Source organism: Eublepharis macularius, chromosome 4, assembly GCF_028583425.1.
Source record: "Eublepharis macularius isolate TG4126 chromosome 4, MPM_Emac_v1.0, whole genome shotgun sequence".
Classification (NCBI taxonomy): Eukaryota; Metazoa; Chordata; class Lepidosauria; order Squamata; family Eublepharidae; genus Eublepharis; species Eublepharis macularius.
Genome location: NC_072793.1, coordinates 47,499,695 through 47,519,027, shown reverse-complemented (window position 1 = coordinate 47,519,027; position 19,333 = coordinate 47,499,695). Strand labels below are relative to the sequence as shown.

The 19,333-nt window shown below is 43.8% G+C and overlaps 1 protein-coding gene across 1 annotated transcript in view; it reads left to right on the top strand.

Annotated features, from left to right (window-relative positions):
• LOC129327581 (adhesion G protein-coupled receptor L1-like) overlaps window positions 1-18,966 on the top strand; it is a 35,867-nt gene extending 16,901 nt beyond the window's left edge. Inside the window, exons 15-20 of the mRNA XM_054976335.1 lie at window positions 5,735-5,903; window positions 6,290-6,418; window positions 6,547-6,643; window positions 7,044-7,172; window positions 7,574-7,591; window positions 11,614-18,966. Coding sequence (XP_054832310.1) covers window positions 5,735-5,903; window positions 6,290-6,418; window positions 6,547-6,643; window positions 7,044-7,172; window positions 7,574-7,591; window positions 11,614-12,392 — 1,321 coding nt within the window. The 3' untranslated portion in view covers window positions 12,393-18,966. The remainder of the gene's footprint in view (window positions 1-5,734; window positions 5,904-6,289; window positions 6,419-6,546; window positions 6,644-7,043; window positions 7,173-7,573; window positions 7,592-11,613) is intronic.
• The last annotated feature ends 367 nt before the right edge of the window (window positions 18,967-19,333 follow it).

Genomic DNA, 19,333 nt, shown 5'->3' with positions numbered 1-19,333 from the left:
ACTCCATAAATTACCTTGGCCTTGTGCAGGGGGACCAGGCCAATTCTTAGGGTTAATGGAACACATGTTGAGGAAGGTGGACAGAAAGAGAGCACAAAATCTCCCAAGGATCTGTTTGAAGCCGTGAAAGAGTGAGCAAGTTCTAACTGAGCCAGTGGAACTTGGTTGAGGTATTGAGGCTCGTAAGCAGCAATTCTTTCTTGGAAAAAAATCCAGTCAAACACTTCTGAGTAAATACGCAGAATGGGCAAAACTAGTAATCTCAAGTAGTGCAAAGAGCATAAATACATAAGCAAGGAGTAAAGTTTTAAGAACCAGTTATTTTCTTCCGACTCTTAGTAATGTTTTCATCCTTTTCAGTGATAGCTGAATTCCTTGATGGGCAAGTGTTTGTCCTTTCCCTAAATGATTGTGACTGCTACTACTGTTTAACATTTATTGTTCAACATTACTGTTCAATTACTGTTTCTAGATTCTGAACAGAACGTAGGAGTGATATGGTTCCAAACAATATTGATGAGACAAGATAGGGGTGGTCAGGATCGACAAATAGTAATGAGGATGGGATAGGGAAAAGACTGTGGAACTACAAGGAAGGGCAAAGCAGCACAGAGCTTCACGTTTCCATTCTCAGGGTGGAGTAATAGGACTTCATTTTTTGGTCTCTGATCTCTTTCAGTATTAATCTTAATTCATTTGCAGATTCACACTTCTTTTACTTAGAAATTATTCTAACCATGTTAACTTGGAAATAAGCCTTTCAATGGGATTTATTCCAAATTAACTGTCAAGGATTGCAGCTTTGACAGAGGAGCTGTTGCTGATTAACTAAGTTATCAGTGATTTAACCATTGTTTTGCTCACAGCTCATCCCTTACATGCTAGTTTATTCTGTTTTTTTCTTAATTTACAGAGAAGTTCTGGTAAATTTCTTCATTGCTGGCATGATCTTGCAGCTCACTTCTTGCAATCCTATCTGGTTTATTATATTTTCCAGTAAAGCTATTTAGCAAACTCAGATGTCAGAAATAAATATTTCAACACTTTACTTTTTAGTTCTGATATTTTCATCTAAATTACAAATGGATAGTTCATTATTGCTTCTAATATTTATTGCCTCCCACTTGCAGAGATAATAATAGGAACTCTGTCTTTAACTATTATGTGGCAGTAGATGGATAATTGCAGTCCTATCCAATCCATGTTTATTTGGAAGAAAGTTCAGTTGATTTCAATGAAACTAATTTTTAAATAAGTATGCTTAGAACTGCATGCTTGTTAGGATCTAGCAAGATAAATAGTTTTATTGTGTATTATATATGTAGTTATTAGCTGTTGCAGAATGATTGAAATATCTTTTCCCCTAGTGAGCATATCTGTTACAATGATGTCGTATTTCCCCACCATCGAGGGCTAAGTTAGATTACTGATGAATGACTTGGTCAGAAGTTAGTTTCATGTGGGTAGCTGTATTGATCTGCAGTAGAACAGCAACATTTTAATCCAATAGCACCTTAAAAGCCAACAAGATTTTCAGGGTATAAGCTTTTGAAAGCAAAACTTCCTTCTTCAGATAATAATTTTCTTTCTGTTTCTTCTGAGAGATGAGTTGAGGTGTAAATGGCTTGCTTTCTTTTGAAAAAATCCTGGTAACCATTTGATTCCATATGGAAATGTCCAGTTCATTTCCATATGGAAATGGTTTGTAGTGGATTTTTTATTTTCAGTTGCTTAGGTATAATACCCAGTCTTCTGCACTTGGTAAGAAAGGTAGTATCAGTTTGTACTTGTAATATCAGTTTTTTTCTGTGGGGTTGATGGATTTCCATTCCATCTGGCTGAATGTGGTGCTTTCCATGAAGATAGTTTCAGGTGGTAGCTGTGTTGGTCTGCAGTAGAAAAGCAAGACTCAAACCCACCAGCATGTTAAAGATCAACAAGATTTTCAGGGTGTAAGCTTTTGAGAGTCAAAGTCCTTTCTTCAGATACCTGGTATCTGAAGAATGGACCCTTGGTATCTGAAGAAGGGAACTTTGACTGTTGAAAGTTTATACCCTGAAAATCTTGTTGGTCTTTAAGGTGTTACTAGACTCAGATCTTGTGGTCAGAACTTAGTTACCAAGATGTGCCCATGAGATTAACACAACTGCATAACATTCAACATACATGCTGGTTGTAGCTTGAGAACTTAATTAGATGGTTGGAGGTAAACCCAGGTCACCACCAAACAACTGCAAAACAATAAGAGCAGAATAGAATGTGCAATGAGAAAACAGTGGGCAAGGTGGGGGAGGGGGATTAACCCTTCTTCCAGCTGCCACTTCTTACATGCAATCCTCTCCCCTCCTCTACTTTCCTCCCAGTCAGGATTTCACATGCATGTTTGCTACAGTGCAGAGAAGAAGGGGCTAAACTAGGGATTTGCAGGGGGAAAGTGAGGAAAGCATTCAGCACAGAAATATTACCCATTGTTTCTCCACTGTAACTCATGCTCTTCTCCTATCACTTCACAAGTGTTCAGTAGTGACCCAGTTTCCCAGACCCAGATGTGTCACAAAACATCTAGTTTGTCCCTCAGATCTCAACCAGCGCAGTTCCTGGAAGCTGTACGGTTGCGTGAAATCATGGGCACCTATTGGACCATATCCGTGTCTCCCTACTGTCAAGTAATGCAATTTGCCTATATCATTTTGTGATCATGGTTTCATCTTTAAAGAATTCCTTAAGCATCTGAGCACTCCCCTGTCATATTTAACAAATGGATGTGCTCCTGAAGCTTTTTCTAAAAGTGCTGAATGTCACGAAGGCTGTCATCCCTTCCACCAATCCAATCCATCATGGTTGCATCAGTACCCTACGATTTTGTAGATTTCTCTGTTTTAAAATTTTAATTTCTTGTATCTGTCTGTTTTCCTGTCCAGCACAGGAGTGCTCGATAACTATTGTTTTTAAAGGATTGGAAATGTTATTCAAATCCCTGCAGCCATGCTATCTTTCCAATGCTTTATGTGGAAATAGGATATTGTGCCAGAGAACTGGATTGGGGTTAGCACTAACATAATGCTAAGAATTGTAAAAAGGGGGGGGGGGGCATTTCCAGGCATGAATCACTTTATGTACTTGAAGAGCTATAATTCTTTGGATTGGATCCAGTGATGCTGTCACTTAAGGATCTCGATTCTTCCTTACTTTTCCCACCCCAGGGTTGACTCCCAAGGTTGCAGAACCTGCTTGGGGTGATAGCCATAAGTGTTAGGCTACAGTGAGGAGGGGAAAGAAGGTAAATCATTTCCTCTTCTATCAGCACAGTTTTAGGGACACAATCAACATTCTCCAGGTTGGAAGGGATTTCTGAAATTGAAAACTATAGGCACCTTCTGCTGATAAATCACGGAATCCAGTGAGCGCAGCTACTGTAGCTGTTCAGAGATAGTTGCGACCGAGACGCAGGGGGGGGGGGGGGGAGAAGACCTGATCCTGACTGTAGTTCGTAGTTTATAAGATCTACTAATCTAATAGCATATTAGAAAGTTTAACTTTAAATAATTGTATTATGAAGGGAATGCAATACTTGTAGATGTAGTGAGTGTTTTTAATATGTTGTTTCTTCCCTTTCCCCCTGTTCCCTTTTCCCCTTTTTTGTAGTTTTTGAGGTTAGTAATTAAAAATAAAAAATTTATATAAAAAAAAAATCACGGAATCCAATCCTTTTGTTCTAAAGGACAACTCCTTGTACCTTCTCTTTGTTGTGCTGTTGGCATTTTGAAACACCAGCACATACAAAATTGTGTTGTGGCAGCTGTTCTTGGCAAGGTTTCACTGCTACAAGTGCCATAGAGTATAAGAAGTTCTGATACCATTACATTCCTTTCCTGTAGATTTAATGGATGTTATAACTGTTTGAGGGAGCAAACCTGTACATGTTGCTTAAAGAGAGCCTTCACATTCAGAGGCAGCAAAACTCTGGATACTAATGCCAGGAAGCAACATCAGGGGAAGGCCTTGACCTCTGCACCCTCTTACTGGCCCTCCAGTGGTTGGCCATTGTGTGAGACAGAATGCTGGACTAGATGGACCGTTGGGCCGAACCGGCAGGGCTCTTCTTAAATCCCAAACTGTCAATGAGATTTAGGCAACTTTCTTAAGGGTTTCAAGCTTTAATTGGTAGATAATTTTCCATTTTATGTCTATACTGTTGGAATTTTATTTGTTTTATGTTATTTTGAGTGCCTAGTTTTTTTTTTAAAAAAGCAGTGAATAAATCTAAAAATAAAAACAATACAGTTGAGGTAGAGAGCAACGACAAAAGGAACGACCTTCTTGTAACCTTCTCCTCTCCAGAGATATATGTGGACAAGGCAATGCAGTCTCACAACACAGGCATTTGGTTCTACATTTGGTGTAGAACAGGCCATTCCATGCACTATCAGCATCGCTCTGCCTGCTTAAAAACTGCCATTAGGAAGCAGCCCCAGGACATTTTCTTGTGTGGTTCACGAGGGCCTCTGTGGTATAAGCTGCAGGAGGAAGTGTGCACCTCACCTGAGGCTGCATTTCAACACAGATTGAGAGCATGCTCTGTAGGTGCCGGAAGTGCTCACTGTGAGATCCTCTGTGCCAGAAGAGATCACTTGCATTGAGAAGACAGGTGAATGGAGCTTGAGCAGTGAGCCTGCTGTGGATTCACACTTACTCTTTTCAGACAGACACATGAACTTCCAAACTGAGTGGAGCCCAGGATCAACCAGTTCTTCCTGTTTCCAGGAGAAGCTCTTTGTACAGAGCTGACTGGCTGGTCATGAAACGACACCTCCCTCCTGCTGCTTCTCCAGACGATTGTGCAGGAATGCTAACTGGGTGGTCCTTGTGGCAATCACAAAGCTCCTTCTCGCTCCCATCACCATGAGCAATGCTTCAAATTTAAAAACAAAAACAAACAAAAAAGAGTGATTTAGTTTTAAACATTCTGAATTTAAAAGGGCAAACATTTTGGGTAAACATCTGGGGAGAAATGGTTTTAAAAAGCCAAAGCCTGTCCAAAACCATGTGGTAGGGGCAGGGCCAGCAATCAGCACATGGTGAAGTAGGGCAGCTGCCAGGGCCCATGGCTTTTGGTGGGCCCCACTGCTGCCGACTCCCTACGCATGCATCTCCTCTGATGCCTGCACTCACACCCTTCCACTTCCTGCTTCCGGCTTGTGAGCGCTTTGTGAGCGCTCTGCTCCCAGCCGCATGTGCTAATACTCCTGGAGGAAGTCTTGTGGGTGGTGCACAAAGCACGAGCATTCCTGCTGGCCATGGCAGTGGTAATTCTATCTGTGCCTACCACACAGTATCACTGGGGAAACGGTGTGCAGGCAGTGTGGGCAACTGTGACTGGAGGTGGTACAAAAGCTTGTGAGTGAGCAAAGGAAGAAGGCACAGGCAGGTGGAGACATACAAGTAGGGAGGCAAGAAGGGGAGCCTGGTAGTGGGTATGGGGGACTCTGATCACTCTCTCTCCAGGGCCCCCAAAACCTGGACCTGACCCTGGCAAGGGTGAAAATCCATGCAGGCATTTAAACCAGATGAGGAGAAGCAGAGCACCTTCATTAGCAAAAGGCCTACATGCCCTTCTGGAGGGAAATATCTTTGTCTTCAGCATAACAGCAAGGAGCTGTAATATTAGTTTACTCCTGTGAGGATCTGCCATTTTGCATGTTCACCCTGAACATACCCGTGTCTCCCTCTACAGGTCTTGGGCACTAGGAGCCATCACTCTCCTTTTCCTCCTGGGCCTCACCTGGGCATTTGGCCTCCTCTTCATCAACAAGGAGTCTATTGTCATGGCTTATCTCTTCACCACCTTCAATGCTTTCCAGGGCATGTTCATCTTTGTATTCCATTGTGCACTGCAAAAAAAGGTGGGTAGCCCTGAGTCGGAACTGAAAGACATCCGAAAGGCTATGACTTGTTGAGAAGAACTATGGGAACTGGTATTGCGAGATATTGTGACATGGGTGTCAGGTGCTCAGTGCAGGGAGTAGAATCACAGAGCACTGGGGATTATTGGGCCTTTTGGAGACTGGGATCACTGGACAGGACTGTAGTGACTGAGATCATAGCGGCTTCCAAGCAGAACTCACTGATTGCAGAGGATGTTTGGTCCTAATTGAAAGGTGTCACACAGAGATTGAGCCTGAGAGGACAGGTACCTGCAGAACAAGAACGAAGTACAGCACATAGCTAAGTCAATGTACATCTCTTCTCCCCTCTCCTCCCTTGAATCTCCTCCCTACAACTCCACCAGGTTCACCGGGAATTTAGCAAATGTCTGCGACATGCATCTTGCTGCTTACGGAGCCCACCAGGGGCCACTCTAGGCTCCCTCAAGACCTCAGCCATCCGCAGCAACAACCGTTACTACACTGGAACGCAGGTACAGTTGGGCAGCGGGGTTGGGATTACTGAACCAAATGCCTTGGAGCCAATTTGGAGGATGAGGGATTTATCAAAGAATGAAAGGAAAGAGATATACCAGAACCTAGAATGGGGGTGTCTTTTCAGAGCCGGATTCGGAGGATGTGGAATGATACTGTAAGAAAACAAACAGAGTCCAGCTTCATGGCAGGTGATCTCAACAGCACTCCTACCCTTAACCGAGGTGAGCAGTCTCTCTTGTCTTATCATTCTCAATAACAGTTGTCTCAAACCAAGGCAAGAAGGTGTTGCTGCGCACCCACATGAAATGAGAAAGTAAACAGAGCTCCTCACATACCTTGAGAACCCCCTTATTTTAGCAGTTACCAATCCCCTTGTGTTGCTAGCTGATGGAAGAGATCTCTACCCAGTACTTACAACTCTATATCAAATTCTAATAAGTCTCCTTCTCAGCAAGGAGAACTCTGAATTGGTGACTTCCAATCTAGTTTTGCCACATAATGTTGACTTTTTTCAGGAACCAGGGTTTTCATTCTCCTCCTTCCCGCAATTCTTACAAACTGCAGATTTGAAGAGAGTTGTAACTGTGATGCTAACACACTCACCTGTACTATCTCTTACAGGCACAATGGGGAACCACCTGCTGACCAACCCCGTGCTGCAGACACGGGGCGGGACCAGTCCCTACAACACACTCATTGCTGAGACCGTGGGCTTCAACCCTGCCTCCCCCCCTGTGTTCAACTCCCCAGGTAAGACTGCCACCACCCACTACAGATCTCCTTTCCTTGGATATTCTGCAAGCCTCGGATGCTTCAGGTTGGATTAGAGCTGTGTGTACAAGCACACACACTTAAAGAATCCTACATTATTGAAAGAGTGGGAAGAGGGACCTATAAAGCTGAAGGACTGCCTGCAGTTTGTCCTTTTAAATCTAATATTAGTAATGGCCTCTCAGATGGCAATATCCTTAAGCTTGGGGCACTGTGAGAAAGAGGCCAAGCAAACTAGCGGTGGGAACAGGTCTGGTTTCACAGATTCCTCAAGAAGGATCTCAGCCATGTCTTATATTGCATTATTGACCTTGGCCACCTGGATAACTCTCTCTCTCTCTCTTTTTTCTCTCTTCCTGTCCAACTGGTGCTGCCTGCAGGGAGCTTCCGAGAGTCCAGTACGTCCCTCCTTTCCAGTTCCATTTCGCAGTAATGTTTCCTTCATTGCTAGTTTGACTGGCAGGCTGGGGGTGGGCGCAGCACAGGTGTAAGCAAATAGCTGGTGTGTTCAGCTGCACCTTCCAGAAGCAGGAAGCATTATAAGGAGGACTGCGGTGCTGGATTTAGAGGGAATGCCTGGTTTCTCAAGTTCCTATTTCTCTCTAGGTGGTGGGGCATCATGGTTCATGCAGTTCTGATTGTTGACACTAGATGGAGATAAAAGCATCAGCAGAGCTCAAAGTTACAAAATGATGCCCATCTTTCCCATTCTTACATGCTGTATTAAAGTACAGGGCCTTGTTATCCTAACTTTGGCTCCTGTCACAACAGCAGAGTTGCCGGATCCCCTTACCTTCCCAATGGGAAGGGGAGGACCTGACAGTGATCTTTTTTCTTATTTTTGTGTGCACGCAAAGCATGCATGCGCGCTCCTGACATCAACGTGATGACATCACTTCTAGAAGTGATATCATCACATCAGCTGCAGGAGCACTCCTGAGCTCTGTATGCGGCCGATTCTTTGAGAACTGGCCTGTTTGGGGCCAAAATCAGCCCCAAACATAGCATGGGACTCTCCTGCGGCTGGCGCAATGATATCACTTCCAGAAGGGATTCTTCCATCCCTTGATATGTCTCTTACTGGGTGGAGGCAGTTAGCTCTGTAGCCTTTTGTCAGATCTCCTCTATCGACCAAACAGATTATTGCCTGTTCCATAATGCATGTGGCTGTGTGTGGCTAAACTAGATATGCCCATATGGCTTTTCTCCTCTCTCATTACCCCAAAAGTTATGTCATAATTGCACCTGTGTTTGTACAGCACTCTACCTAGATGTCTCCCAACAAACTATTTAATACATGCACTTCCTTCTCAAACTAAGCAAGTGCATGAATTCTTATAATACATACCTAACTCATGCAATAGAATCCTGCACTCATTTGTTTTCTCTTTATTTATAAAAATATTTTTATCCTGCCTTTCATGCTCTAGAGGGCAACAAATGGTGGCTTTCAGCTCTCACTCTCTCTCTCTCTCTCTCTCGCTCACACACACACACACACACACACACACAAAACACAGCACAAAGAGAAGTGAACTGGTACTGAATAGAAAATGTATGAAATTTAACAGGACTTGACCAAAGCATTTCAACACTACGGCTGCAATCCTAAGAATGCCTCCCGAGGAGTAAGCACAGCTGAATAAAATAGTACTTACTTCTGAGTTTCTGCTAAGGATTATTCCCTATGTCTCCTTCAAGGGCAATAACTATATGTCCTGCTACTTCTAGAAATCTGAGAACCAATACAATTACCATGTACATTGAAGTCTTCTGTTGCTTATTTTGGTATTCTGTGGGAGAATGCAGAGTGAGGTGACTTACTCAACTACCTGGCCTTGAGCTGAAAAGGAGGAAGATAAGAAGAACCCACTGCTTTTGCGCATAATGCTGCGTCAACTTCCTGGCCAGCCGTTGTAGCTTCCAGGAAAACATTTGACCTTGCTTACTCTGGGAGTGATTGTTTTTCCCTGGTAAGCAAAAGTAGATGCCTCCATGATTAAACACAATGTTGATGTTGTCTTCTCTAGCTACTGAAGGGAACTAGAGATACCACAAATTTCACACTGAAGATGTTCAGCAGTTGAACTTAGCATGTGCAAATGAGATAATCACATATGAACCAATTACCTGGCAGTGAACGAATTACATTGGCAGTGAACAACTTGAATGTCTGCCAAACAAATTTGCATTGTTTTTTTCATAACTTGTGCATGTGCAAAGTGCTGCTGATCCAAGCAGCTTGTCAGTCATTAAATAAAGAATACTTAGATAAACGTGGAAGTGTACGCTTTTTAAAAAACACAGCATTTAATGACTGATTTATATAATGTGGGACAAATTTAAGTACCCATGACTGTATCCACATAGTAAGCCACTGTTTTTCCTTTGGTTTTTGCCTGCTGTGCCATCTGAAAGCTTTTGAAGATCTTTTTTAAAAAATGAATCTACCATTCTAATGATATCCCAGATTTCATTTTTTTAAAAAAAAGTTTTAAGGGAAAGATGTAGGTAGTATATTTCCCCTTATAACTCTGCAATGGAAAGGGCTAGAGACTTACTTTTAAGAAATGAATCAGGGTCTAAAGTGTTCATGGACATACCAGAGTGCCAGATCACAATAATGCGGAAACATTTAGTTAGTTAGTTAGTTAGTTAGTTAGTTAGTTAGTTAGTTAGTTAGTTAGTTAGTTAGTTAGTTAGTTAGTTAGTTAGTTACCTGTCCTCCCTGCAAGCGGACTCAGGGGGGTTTACAACAGTAAGTAAAAATACAAGGAATAAAACAGTAAAATCAAAGATCTCAAATGGACATAAGTTTCAGTAAATCAGTAGATATAAATTCCAACATCCCAAGATGGCCCCCTTCACTCTTCCCTGCCCACCAAACACAAGAAGTCTTTAAAAAGCGGGGAGGTACAAGTTGGTATCATTCTACAACGTCACATGCATGGGTGCAGATGACTATATAGCCCCCTCACTAGTGGGAGACCGGTAGGAAGGCTTATTTGATTAATCTAATCAGGGGTTATTTTGTAGAAAAAGAGCTGGAGGACCTCATTAGCATAACTCATTAGCATATGCCATGCCCCTTGCCATCACTGGAAGTGTGTCATTGGCATAACTGATTTGCTAATGCATATGCCACACCCCCTGAAATCACCTGTCCTGGCTGTTTTGGACCCAATCCTGGCCATTCAGAGCCAAAATAGCACCCAAAATGGCAAAAAGGGGGCTGAAAAGGGGCCCAAATGGTCAGGATCGGGCCGCTGCTGAGTGGGAGATCCAGGCCAAAATGGGCGCAAAATGGCAGAGAGACAGGGGGACAGGGCCACCTGTCATGTGACCTCTTCGCAAACTGCTGGAACTGCATTCCTGCGCGTTCCCCCTCAAAATGAACCCTGAATCTAATACAGGCTTCAGCCATATGCCTGGCGGAACATCTCTGTCTTGCAGGCCCACCAAAAGGATACAAGATCTTGGTGGGCCCGCATATCCTCCAACAGAGAGTTCCACCAGGTTGGGGCCAGGACCAAAAAACGCTATTTGTTTGTTTTTAAAAAACAACACTTCAAAAGCTTTCGAAGGACAAAGCAGGGAAAATGGCAGCCACGACTGCAGAAAAAGCTGATTGTATTCCTTCCTAACAGTGCAGTGAAACAGCATGTCAAACAGCCACGAACAGTTCAATGAACAGTTGAACAGATCATCAAAAATGGGCACTTTGTTTAAGTCTCGTGAACAGAATATCAACCAAACCAGTGGGTGTTTGAGCATCCCTACCAGGAACAAGGTTAAGGTAGTGCGTAGAGCAGTGTACCTCCTTCTGCTTCTCAGTGCAGGGCGAGAATACACCGCCCAGATGCTTGATCCTCTTCTTCACTTTCTGCTGGAAATGGATCCTGGTGGAGAAGGCTTTGCTCTCTTCCACAGGTTTCCAGAACAAGCAAAGAAGAATTCCAAAATATGTAGCAACTGAAGTTTGTGAATAAGAGAACACCTTGGTGAAATAATGAAATGTACAGCACCAAGCCAACACCTACGGAAATACCTATGGAAATGGCTTTTCCATTAAATTTCATACATTCTCAATCTGACTCATTTCCCTCTGCTTTTTCAACCATTTTGGGTGCTGCCTTCCTTTCTTATTTATGAGAACCAGTTATCTGGGTGTAATAATCCCATGCGTTCTTATCTACATCAATACTTTTACTTGACTTGTCAAGTTCTCATATAACTACACATGAATGTCTTAAATGCTTCTCGCATTTCTTTTTTTCTTGCACATGCTGCACTTGAGCAGATCTTCTGGCCATTTGTATCTCAGTTTCCAAGTGACTGCCTCCACTCCCTGATCTCAGCACTAGTTCACTGCCTCCTGTCCTCCCTCCCACTAATATCCATCTCTGTGCCCCCCTCACAGAGCACCCCCTGAACAACAGCCGAGACGCCTGTGGCATGGACACCCTCCCGCTCAATGGCAACTTCAATAACAGCTACTCCCTCCGCAGTGGTGACTTCCCAGCTGATGGCACTAAGATGGCTGATTGCCGACGCAACCTGAGTGATGCTGCAGCCTTTGAAAAAATGATCATTTCTGAGCTGGTTCATAACAACTTAAGGGGAGGAGGAAGTGGTGTGGTCAAGGGAGGTGGGGTTTCGACAGAGCCCTCCAACCCCCCTGGGCCACCTCCCCCTCCCAATGTAGCAGCAGGGGGAGGGGGTACCAACAGTGAGGATGACGCCATTGTGCCTGATGCCCCTTCTTTGACCCATGAGGAGAACATGGAAATTGAACTCATGTACAAGGCCTTAGAGGAGCCGCTCTTGCTTCAGAGGGCACAGTCCATCCTCTACCAGAGCGACTTGGAGGAGTCGGAGAGCTGCACAGCTGACCTGACAGAAGGGGGAGATGGCCAAGCTCCTTCACCCAACAGGGACTCTTTATACACCAGTATGACCAACCTGAGGGACTCCCCATATCCGGACAGCAGCCCTGAGGCGGTTGGGGAAGTGCTCCCTCACGCCCAAGCCATCAATGAAATCTACTACACCAACCGGCCAGCCTTGGTGCCACGCAACCAGCTACAGGCCTACTACCAAGTCCGGAGACCCAGCAATGATGGCTACTTGGTCCCAGGAAGTTTAGATAGCCCAGCAGTGGAGGGAGATGGCCAAATGCAGCTGGTGACCAGCCTCTGAGGGGTCAAAAAGGGACTGAGGGACCATACCCCCTGAACCCCAATACGGTATCCTTGCCGTGACCTGAACATTTTCATTTTTTCCTGGAGGAAAGAGTGGGGAAGAAGAGAATGGAGCAGGACTAGGGAATGAATGGAGGAGAGACATGGAAGAAAGAGCTGAGTGTGGTAGAATGTTTTTCCAAGGGAGGGCAGCCATTTTGTCCTGCTTTCCTTCCAGCCAATTAATTTTCCAGACAGGAAGTGGCACATTACTTAGTGGGTTATGTCAGGCAAATGCAATGCAGGAAAGAGGGCAGCATGCAGACAAAGGGTTCAGACTAGTTTTAACAATTACTCCTAGAGAAAGGGGTGGAGGGGGGAATATTAAATTGAAAGAAGAAGAAAAATAAATATGGGTTTGGGGATTTTGCTTTGTTTTAGAGTTGCTTTTTTTTGGATACCACAAAAATCAAAGCCATGAGGGTGTGACATGCTGAGAATGGGGTACCTGGGGAAGTGCCCTGCCCTGCCTCCTGGCACAGCACCCGTTCTCCACCCTCCCATTCCCACGACTTTGTTGCAACAGAGGCCTGTTTTTCAGTACAAGGGACAAATGGCGGCCTTATGGCACTTGGCCTAGTTGGGGTATAGATGCAATTATTGCCAAAAAATATTTAGAGGGAAATAAGGGGGGGAATGTGCAGGAGAAGAAGAAGGAGTTGTTCAGATGACGCTCAGCCCAGAAGTTGCTTTTCAGTATTTGTTGACTGTCACAGTTTATCAGTAGGACTTTGCCTTTGGTTCTTTCTTTCAGACTGGTAGGATGGCAGGAAAATTTTCCTTTGTTTGTTTCAAAAGAACCCTCATAGGAATGCTTGACATGCACCACTGTTTCTGGGGAAAGGAAGAAACAGGAGTGAGGTGGCTATTTTTAGATCTGATTCGATTTTAGCGGCTGCATTGGGCAGCCATTCCCCTCATTATTGCTTTGGTGTGGTAACCAGGCTTGAAATAAAATTGCACTGAATAGAGTTGCTTGGGAAGAGAAGGGGGCACTTCTTCCTGTGTCGTCTGTTTAATTCCGTTCCCTCAGCCCCCCCCCACCCCAGCCTAGTGAATTCCTGTTCCAGCATTTAGAGGTGATGCAAGAAGAATTCTCTGTCCTCCTTTCTACTTCATTCCTGCCTACAAAGAAGCAAAGCCAGGAGTACCTGCAATGCAAATACAGCTGCCGTCCATTCGGGACCAGATTTGGGGGGCATTGGAGTGTTGAAACATAAACTCTTTTTTTTTTTTCAAACTGGATGGATTGTCCTTCAGCAAAATAACATAAAGAAAAAACAAACAGCAACAGAAACAATAACCCAGACTGCACTTTTTCCCCCCCAAAGGAAAAATGAAATAACAAATCTCCCTCTTCAAGCACAACTCCGACTTTTCTCACCGACTCTTTTCTCGAGAGAGTTGGGGAAGCAACCAGTCTCACCTAGAGGCATCATATCTCTGGGGCGGGCGGTGGGCGGGGTCAGAATGGGTTGGGAAGGGGGATGTGATACCAATTGAAATGCTGTAAATATGAAATCTGAAAAACAACAAAAAAGAGAATTGATTTTACTCACTTGAAAAAGGAAAGAAAACCAAGGAACTTTTCTGTCTGGGTTTTAAATATATCTATATTTATGTAATATATATAGATATATGGCACTCAGCTCTGCTCTAGCTCCATGTGTGGTATAGGAGCATGAAAGGGAAAAGAAAATCCCTGCTGTGACAAAGACAAGAGGGGAAAGCCCACTAAGAGCAGATTTTTACAATCAAGGAAAAAAAAACATTTTGGCACAATTTTTATGTAATATATAACATATATGGCATCATTTCTGTGACCTTGAAGCATTTCCCCTTTCCTGCCAGATGAGGTATCTTTTTCATACATCTCTACATGATTTTCTCATTCACTGCCACTGTGGAATTGTGGGTGGAAAAAAATTCAAAAATCATTTTTACTGCAAGACCCAAAGATGCTGTAATTCTGTAATGCTGTAAGTTCCAGGAAACTCCTTTGTGTTTAGGAATTGTGGGGGGAGGGGGTCAGAATGTTTTTCCATTTCATTTAAAAACAAATCAACATACATATAATTTGTATTTCATTGAAATCTTTAGGCTCGAAGTGGCCTGGCCACATTGCACTGACAAGGGAATTGGGGTGTGGTTTTGCTACTCGGTGCCTCAAAGTGTTAGTTTTCTTGCATTTGTTCTGTTTGTATCCCCCCCTCCCTTTAGTAGTAGCATTTCTGGGAGACAGCCAGATTGAGGGTTAGCATTTGAGAGGAGCACCTCGGACTAGGCAGAGCCTTTGTAGAGGGAAGGAAGAGCCATCAGAAATCCTTTATTATCTGTTCGTATTTCTTACCCCTTTGTCACTGCTTAGAGCCAATCAAATCCTAAAACTGCCCTGACAGTGACAATGCAAGCCACACCTCCTCTACATCAAGAGACAACTCTGCCCCTGAACCACTGGGATTTGGAGGGGGCATAAAATGTTGCCCCTGTGCTGTCGTTGGGCCTGGCCTGTTTGCACGGCTTCCTTCCTTCCTTGCTTGGTAAACAGGACCTGGCCATATGCTCATATTGACTCTTCCTTCCCTGCTAGGAGCCAAGATGGAGGTTAGAGGTAGAAGAACATGCATTTGGGGCTGTCAGGGAGATAACCCAAAACAGCAGTAGAATACAGAACTTGATCTTGTTATTTTTAGAGTCAATAGAAACAGCATGTGGTTGAGATAGTCAGACTTTCCACTTAGACATTTTTTTAAAAAAAATCCATCCCATAATACAATCAGATTTCTGCTTTGAGAGACAATAAGAGTGCTCATCCTCTAAAAGTGTCCAGACATCTTTTATTTTATGCGTTGGATCCAGCAGAGGATTTCCACTGATGGAAGGGGGGAAATTTTCACCAATTCTCGCCTACCATTGCAGAGACCTCCTCATGCTGCTCCTAGGCGGCCATTGTCCCCAGGAGCATCAGTGGGCGGGCTTTTTTGTGCAGGAGTGGGGATGTGAAGCTCCTATACTCGGGTCCTTTTTTCCAACAACACAAACGTTTGGGGGGCTTTATTTATTTTTTGTTAAATTGCTCATTGGTTTAATATTAATTACCTTGGGACTCCTACAACATCTGTTTACCCAAACTCTTTTGATCCTTGTGCAGGACAAACTCATTTATTTTCGTAGTTGCACACCTTAACCACAGTGAAGACAAGGTCCCAACAAGCAGCTATTCCATCAACATATTGCAGTTCTTTTCACACCTTTCCCAATACCAAATGGCCTTATTCACCCAACTTGAGTTTGCTGCATTGGCCCAAGGAAGGCCCTCTGTTCAGGAACCTCCTTGGCAATATTACCAAGAGGTACCTCCATCTGGAAACCTCACACTCAAAAACCAAAGACATATTTGCCCTCTTGGAGAGAAGCTAAGGAGGTTGAGAGTATAGCAGCCTAACCTTCAGGCCTGGCATTTTCCAGTCTAGTAGTAGGTGTAAGTAGTCCACACTGCAGTTTTGATTTTAGCATTAATTTGCAGGAAGTAGTCGACACATTGATGAGGTAATATCAGTGTTACTGCCTCTGCTGTCCTGACAATAAAAGAATGTGTGAGGAAGTCTGGCCTTTTTTTAAAAAAATAACAGCTGTGAGAACAGGTGCTTAGTATCCAGGCTTTGGGACCAAGCCAAATGCTCCCAGCTTAGGGTTGCCAACTCCAAATTGTGAAATTCCTGGAGATTTAGAGGCAGAGCCTAGAGAGGGGAGCGATACGATGCCATAGAATCCACCCTCCAAAAGAGCCATTTCCCCCCAGATTCTATTCTGGAGATCAATTGTAATTCTGGAAGAACTCCAGCCCTAACATGGAGGTTGGTTGGCAACCCTATCCCAGCTTGCTTTGGGGCAGTGGAGAGAAGAAATGGAAAGCAATCTGAATTAGGGAAGGTGTCTTGTTAGTTGCAGCCTTTAGACTCTACAGATGTCTAGCTCTGTATGCTTAGTGTAAAGGGGATTTGGGTGATGATTTAGCTGGTAAAGAGAGATTTAGTTGAATGACCACCCTTATTCTGGATCATAGTTATTTGAGGATTTGCTTGCACTTTTCATTCCCCACACCATTCCTAGTCTTACAAATCTCTTAATCTGACAGCCTGCCATCTTATTTTGCGTTGCAGGGAAGCCATTCCAACCCCTTGGTCATTTTAACTGCCCTTTTTTAAACCGCTTTTTTTACAATATCCATAGGATGAGGGCAGCCAGAACTGCATGTTGTTTTCTAAATGTGGATGCACCATAGATATATATAACAGCATTGTGATACTTGTGGTTTTATTTTCATTCCTTTTTCTCACACTAAATGTGTGTTTCTTTTTAAATTGAGGGGATATCATTGAACTTTCTTCTTCCACCCTAATATCTTATTCGTAGACAATTCTTTAGCCATTAAGCAAAGGTTGAATTTCAGTAGCTTAATATGACTTTCCTTCCTATCCATCAGTATAATGGAGTCCTCGAAATCACAGATGAATGAAATGCCCCATGAACTGATAGGATACTAGTTTCTACTTGTTTTTCTCCTGGGTCTTCACAGTGCAGATGTTCCCACCCCAGCCCAGCAGCAAGCATAGTCAAGTGCTTGGGTCCAGACAGATAGTTTCCAATATATGTGGCACTGTCATTCCCAGAAGGAATGAGAGGGCAGCACTGGGTGTCTAGTCTCAAACCTGTGTAGGCAGATTGAGTACTACTGTATCTTTGTACAGACTTCATCATTATAGTCTTGTCTATTTTATTTTGTATCACTGAAATCAGAGAGGGGGGATTACAGGAAAGAAATACATTAAATGTTTGAGGATAGTCAGCAAGCAAACAACAGGTAACTTCTTGTGTACCTCCTTGTGTACCTACCTTGTGTACCTCCACAGGTCAACATTCCTCCATTTTTATGGTGGAAGAAGTGAACACTTCCCAATCTGAAAGCCGCCTAAGCTTCCCAGTCATCCCCACTTGCTGTTGCTAACACCTTTTGTCATTTTGGGCCAGCCAGCACACCCTTTTATTGCAGCCCGTTAGCTGTGGCATCTGAACTACAGTGCTCTCTGCGTTTTCCTAGAGAGGCTGTTCTTTCATCAAAGACTTATGCAAATCCATCAACTCATTTTAGCAAAAGCATATCCTTCAGCTTCTCAAGAATCATTTGCTATCATTGGTGCAATTTGGGCAGACAGCAGATCAGTCCAAATTTATTCTCTAGCTGTGAGGCTAAAGTAACATGGAACATATGGGGCAACATCTAAAACAAGGATATGGCCGTTCTGTTTCCTAGCCTTCTGAAGGTGATTGGGATAATATCTTGCATGCCTCACAAACTACACTGCAGTCTGCTCACCCCAGCTGCCTCTTTCTTCTCTATAATTGGCTTTCTACAAGCCAAAATGGGGGACATTTATGCATAAGCTAGTTCAGGACAGCACTACCTCTAGGGCAACATTAGAACTCAGAATCTGCTGCTCTAAAAGCAACTTCGAGTTTAAGCATCTGGAGCAGATGGTGGGGAGTGAAACATTCCCTTCTCTGCCAGAAATTCTCAGGCTGCTCTGAACTCCTCCAGTATGGGGAGAAAGGTTACATCTTTTGCAAAATCTGTGAAAGGACAAATACAAAGCCTGAATCAGCAACCAGCAGCTATCAAATGTGGAGGTCCATCTATCCTCCCTACATAGCATGCTCAAGATGTGTGCTCCAAGTAGTGGAGCCTTCCCCATAACTCAGCAGAGGAACATTTCCTGTTGGCCAAGTCTGCCATGTAGGGCTCCTTATACCAGCAGCTCCTCACTTTTTACAGGTTGTTGGTGCCCACCCTCTGCCCTTGATGTGTCTCCCACTTCTGGATACAGTGGTGCCACTGGGGGGGGGTGATGGTAATATCTAGCTAGACGACTACCTAGCAACAATTGGTGGGTCTTAGTGCCAACTCTTTTATCACTAGATAGTTACAGCAAAGGTATGAGCCCCATTGCATGAGGCTCTATAGAAACATGGATGCCAGAAGAGGAAGTTGATGGCAGAGTAAGAAATGGCAGCAAGTAGTGTAGAGCCCCAGGTTGGTTTGCCTACCTGGTCCTTACTGCATCTTTGAAGTCCCCCCCCCTCACTTGCCCTGGTCTCCATTGTCATTCTGAGCTCCGTTTCCCTCCAGGTTTGCCAGTGAAGCTGTGCCTTTTGAATGGCAGTGAGAAAGCCTGTACCCAAGAATACAGGGCCTACTGGGAAGGTTTGTGCTTCATTCTCTCCTTTGGTCCCTCTATGTCCCCTTCTACAGGTTGGTGCTGATCCATTTCTATGTCCACACCATTGCTTTTGTCCACTTTGGCTTTTGCATTTCTCTGTCTTTCAGTTCCCTTCCTTTCAACATGCCAAACCAATTTTGGGTCGAGTGCATTAAACAGAAAAAAATATAATAATGAAAATTTTAAAAATATTTAAAAAATGGAAACTTGTTGAGTTACAAAAAAAAACAATAAAGAAAATATGATTTCTTGGAATTCCGAATGGTTGCGAATGTTTCTTTGTGTACAAAGAGCAAACGGAAGGATGGCAGAGCAAGAAGAAAACATGAAGAGAGTTGGGGCGTTTCAGATTAATGAATGCCACACATATGTGCCCTGCGAGTGCTCAACCACTTATGCTAGACTTTGTGTCACTGAAATCATTTTAGGGTTTTTGAAATTAAAAAACCCTGATACCTCATAGAGGCTTGTGGCTGACAGGGCTGGCACATCCATAGAGGCAGGTCTGGCAGCTGTCTCAAGCCCGGAGGCACCGGAGGGGGTGCCAGGGGCAGGGGCACATGCCGCAGAACACCTGCGCACTGCCCTGCACACCTGCCATGCCTGGCCCACAGGTGCTGCA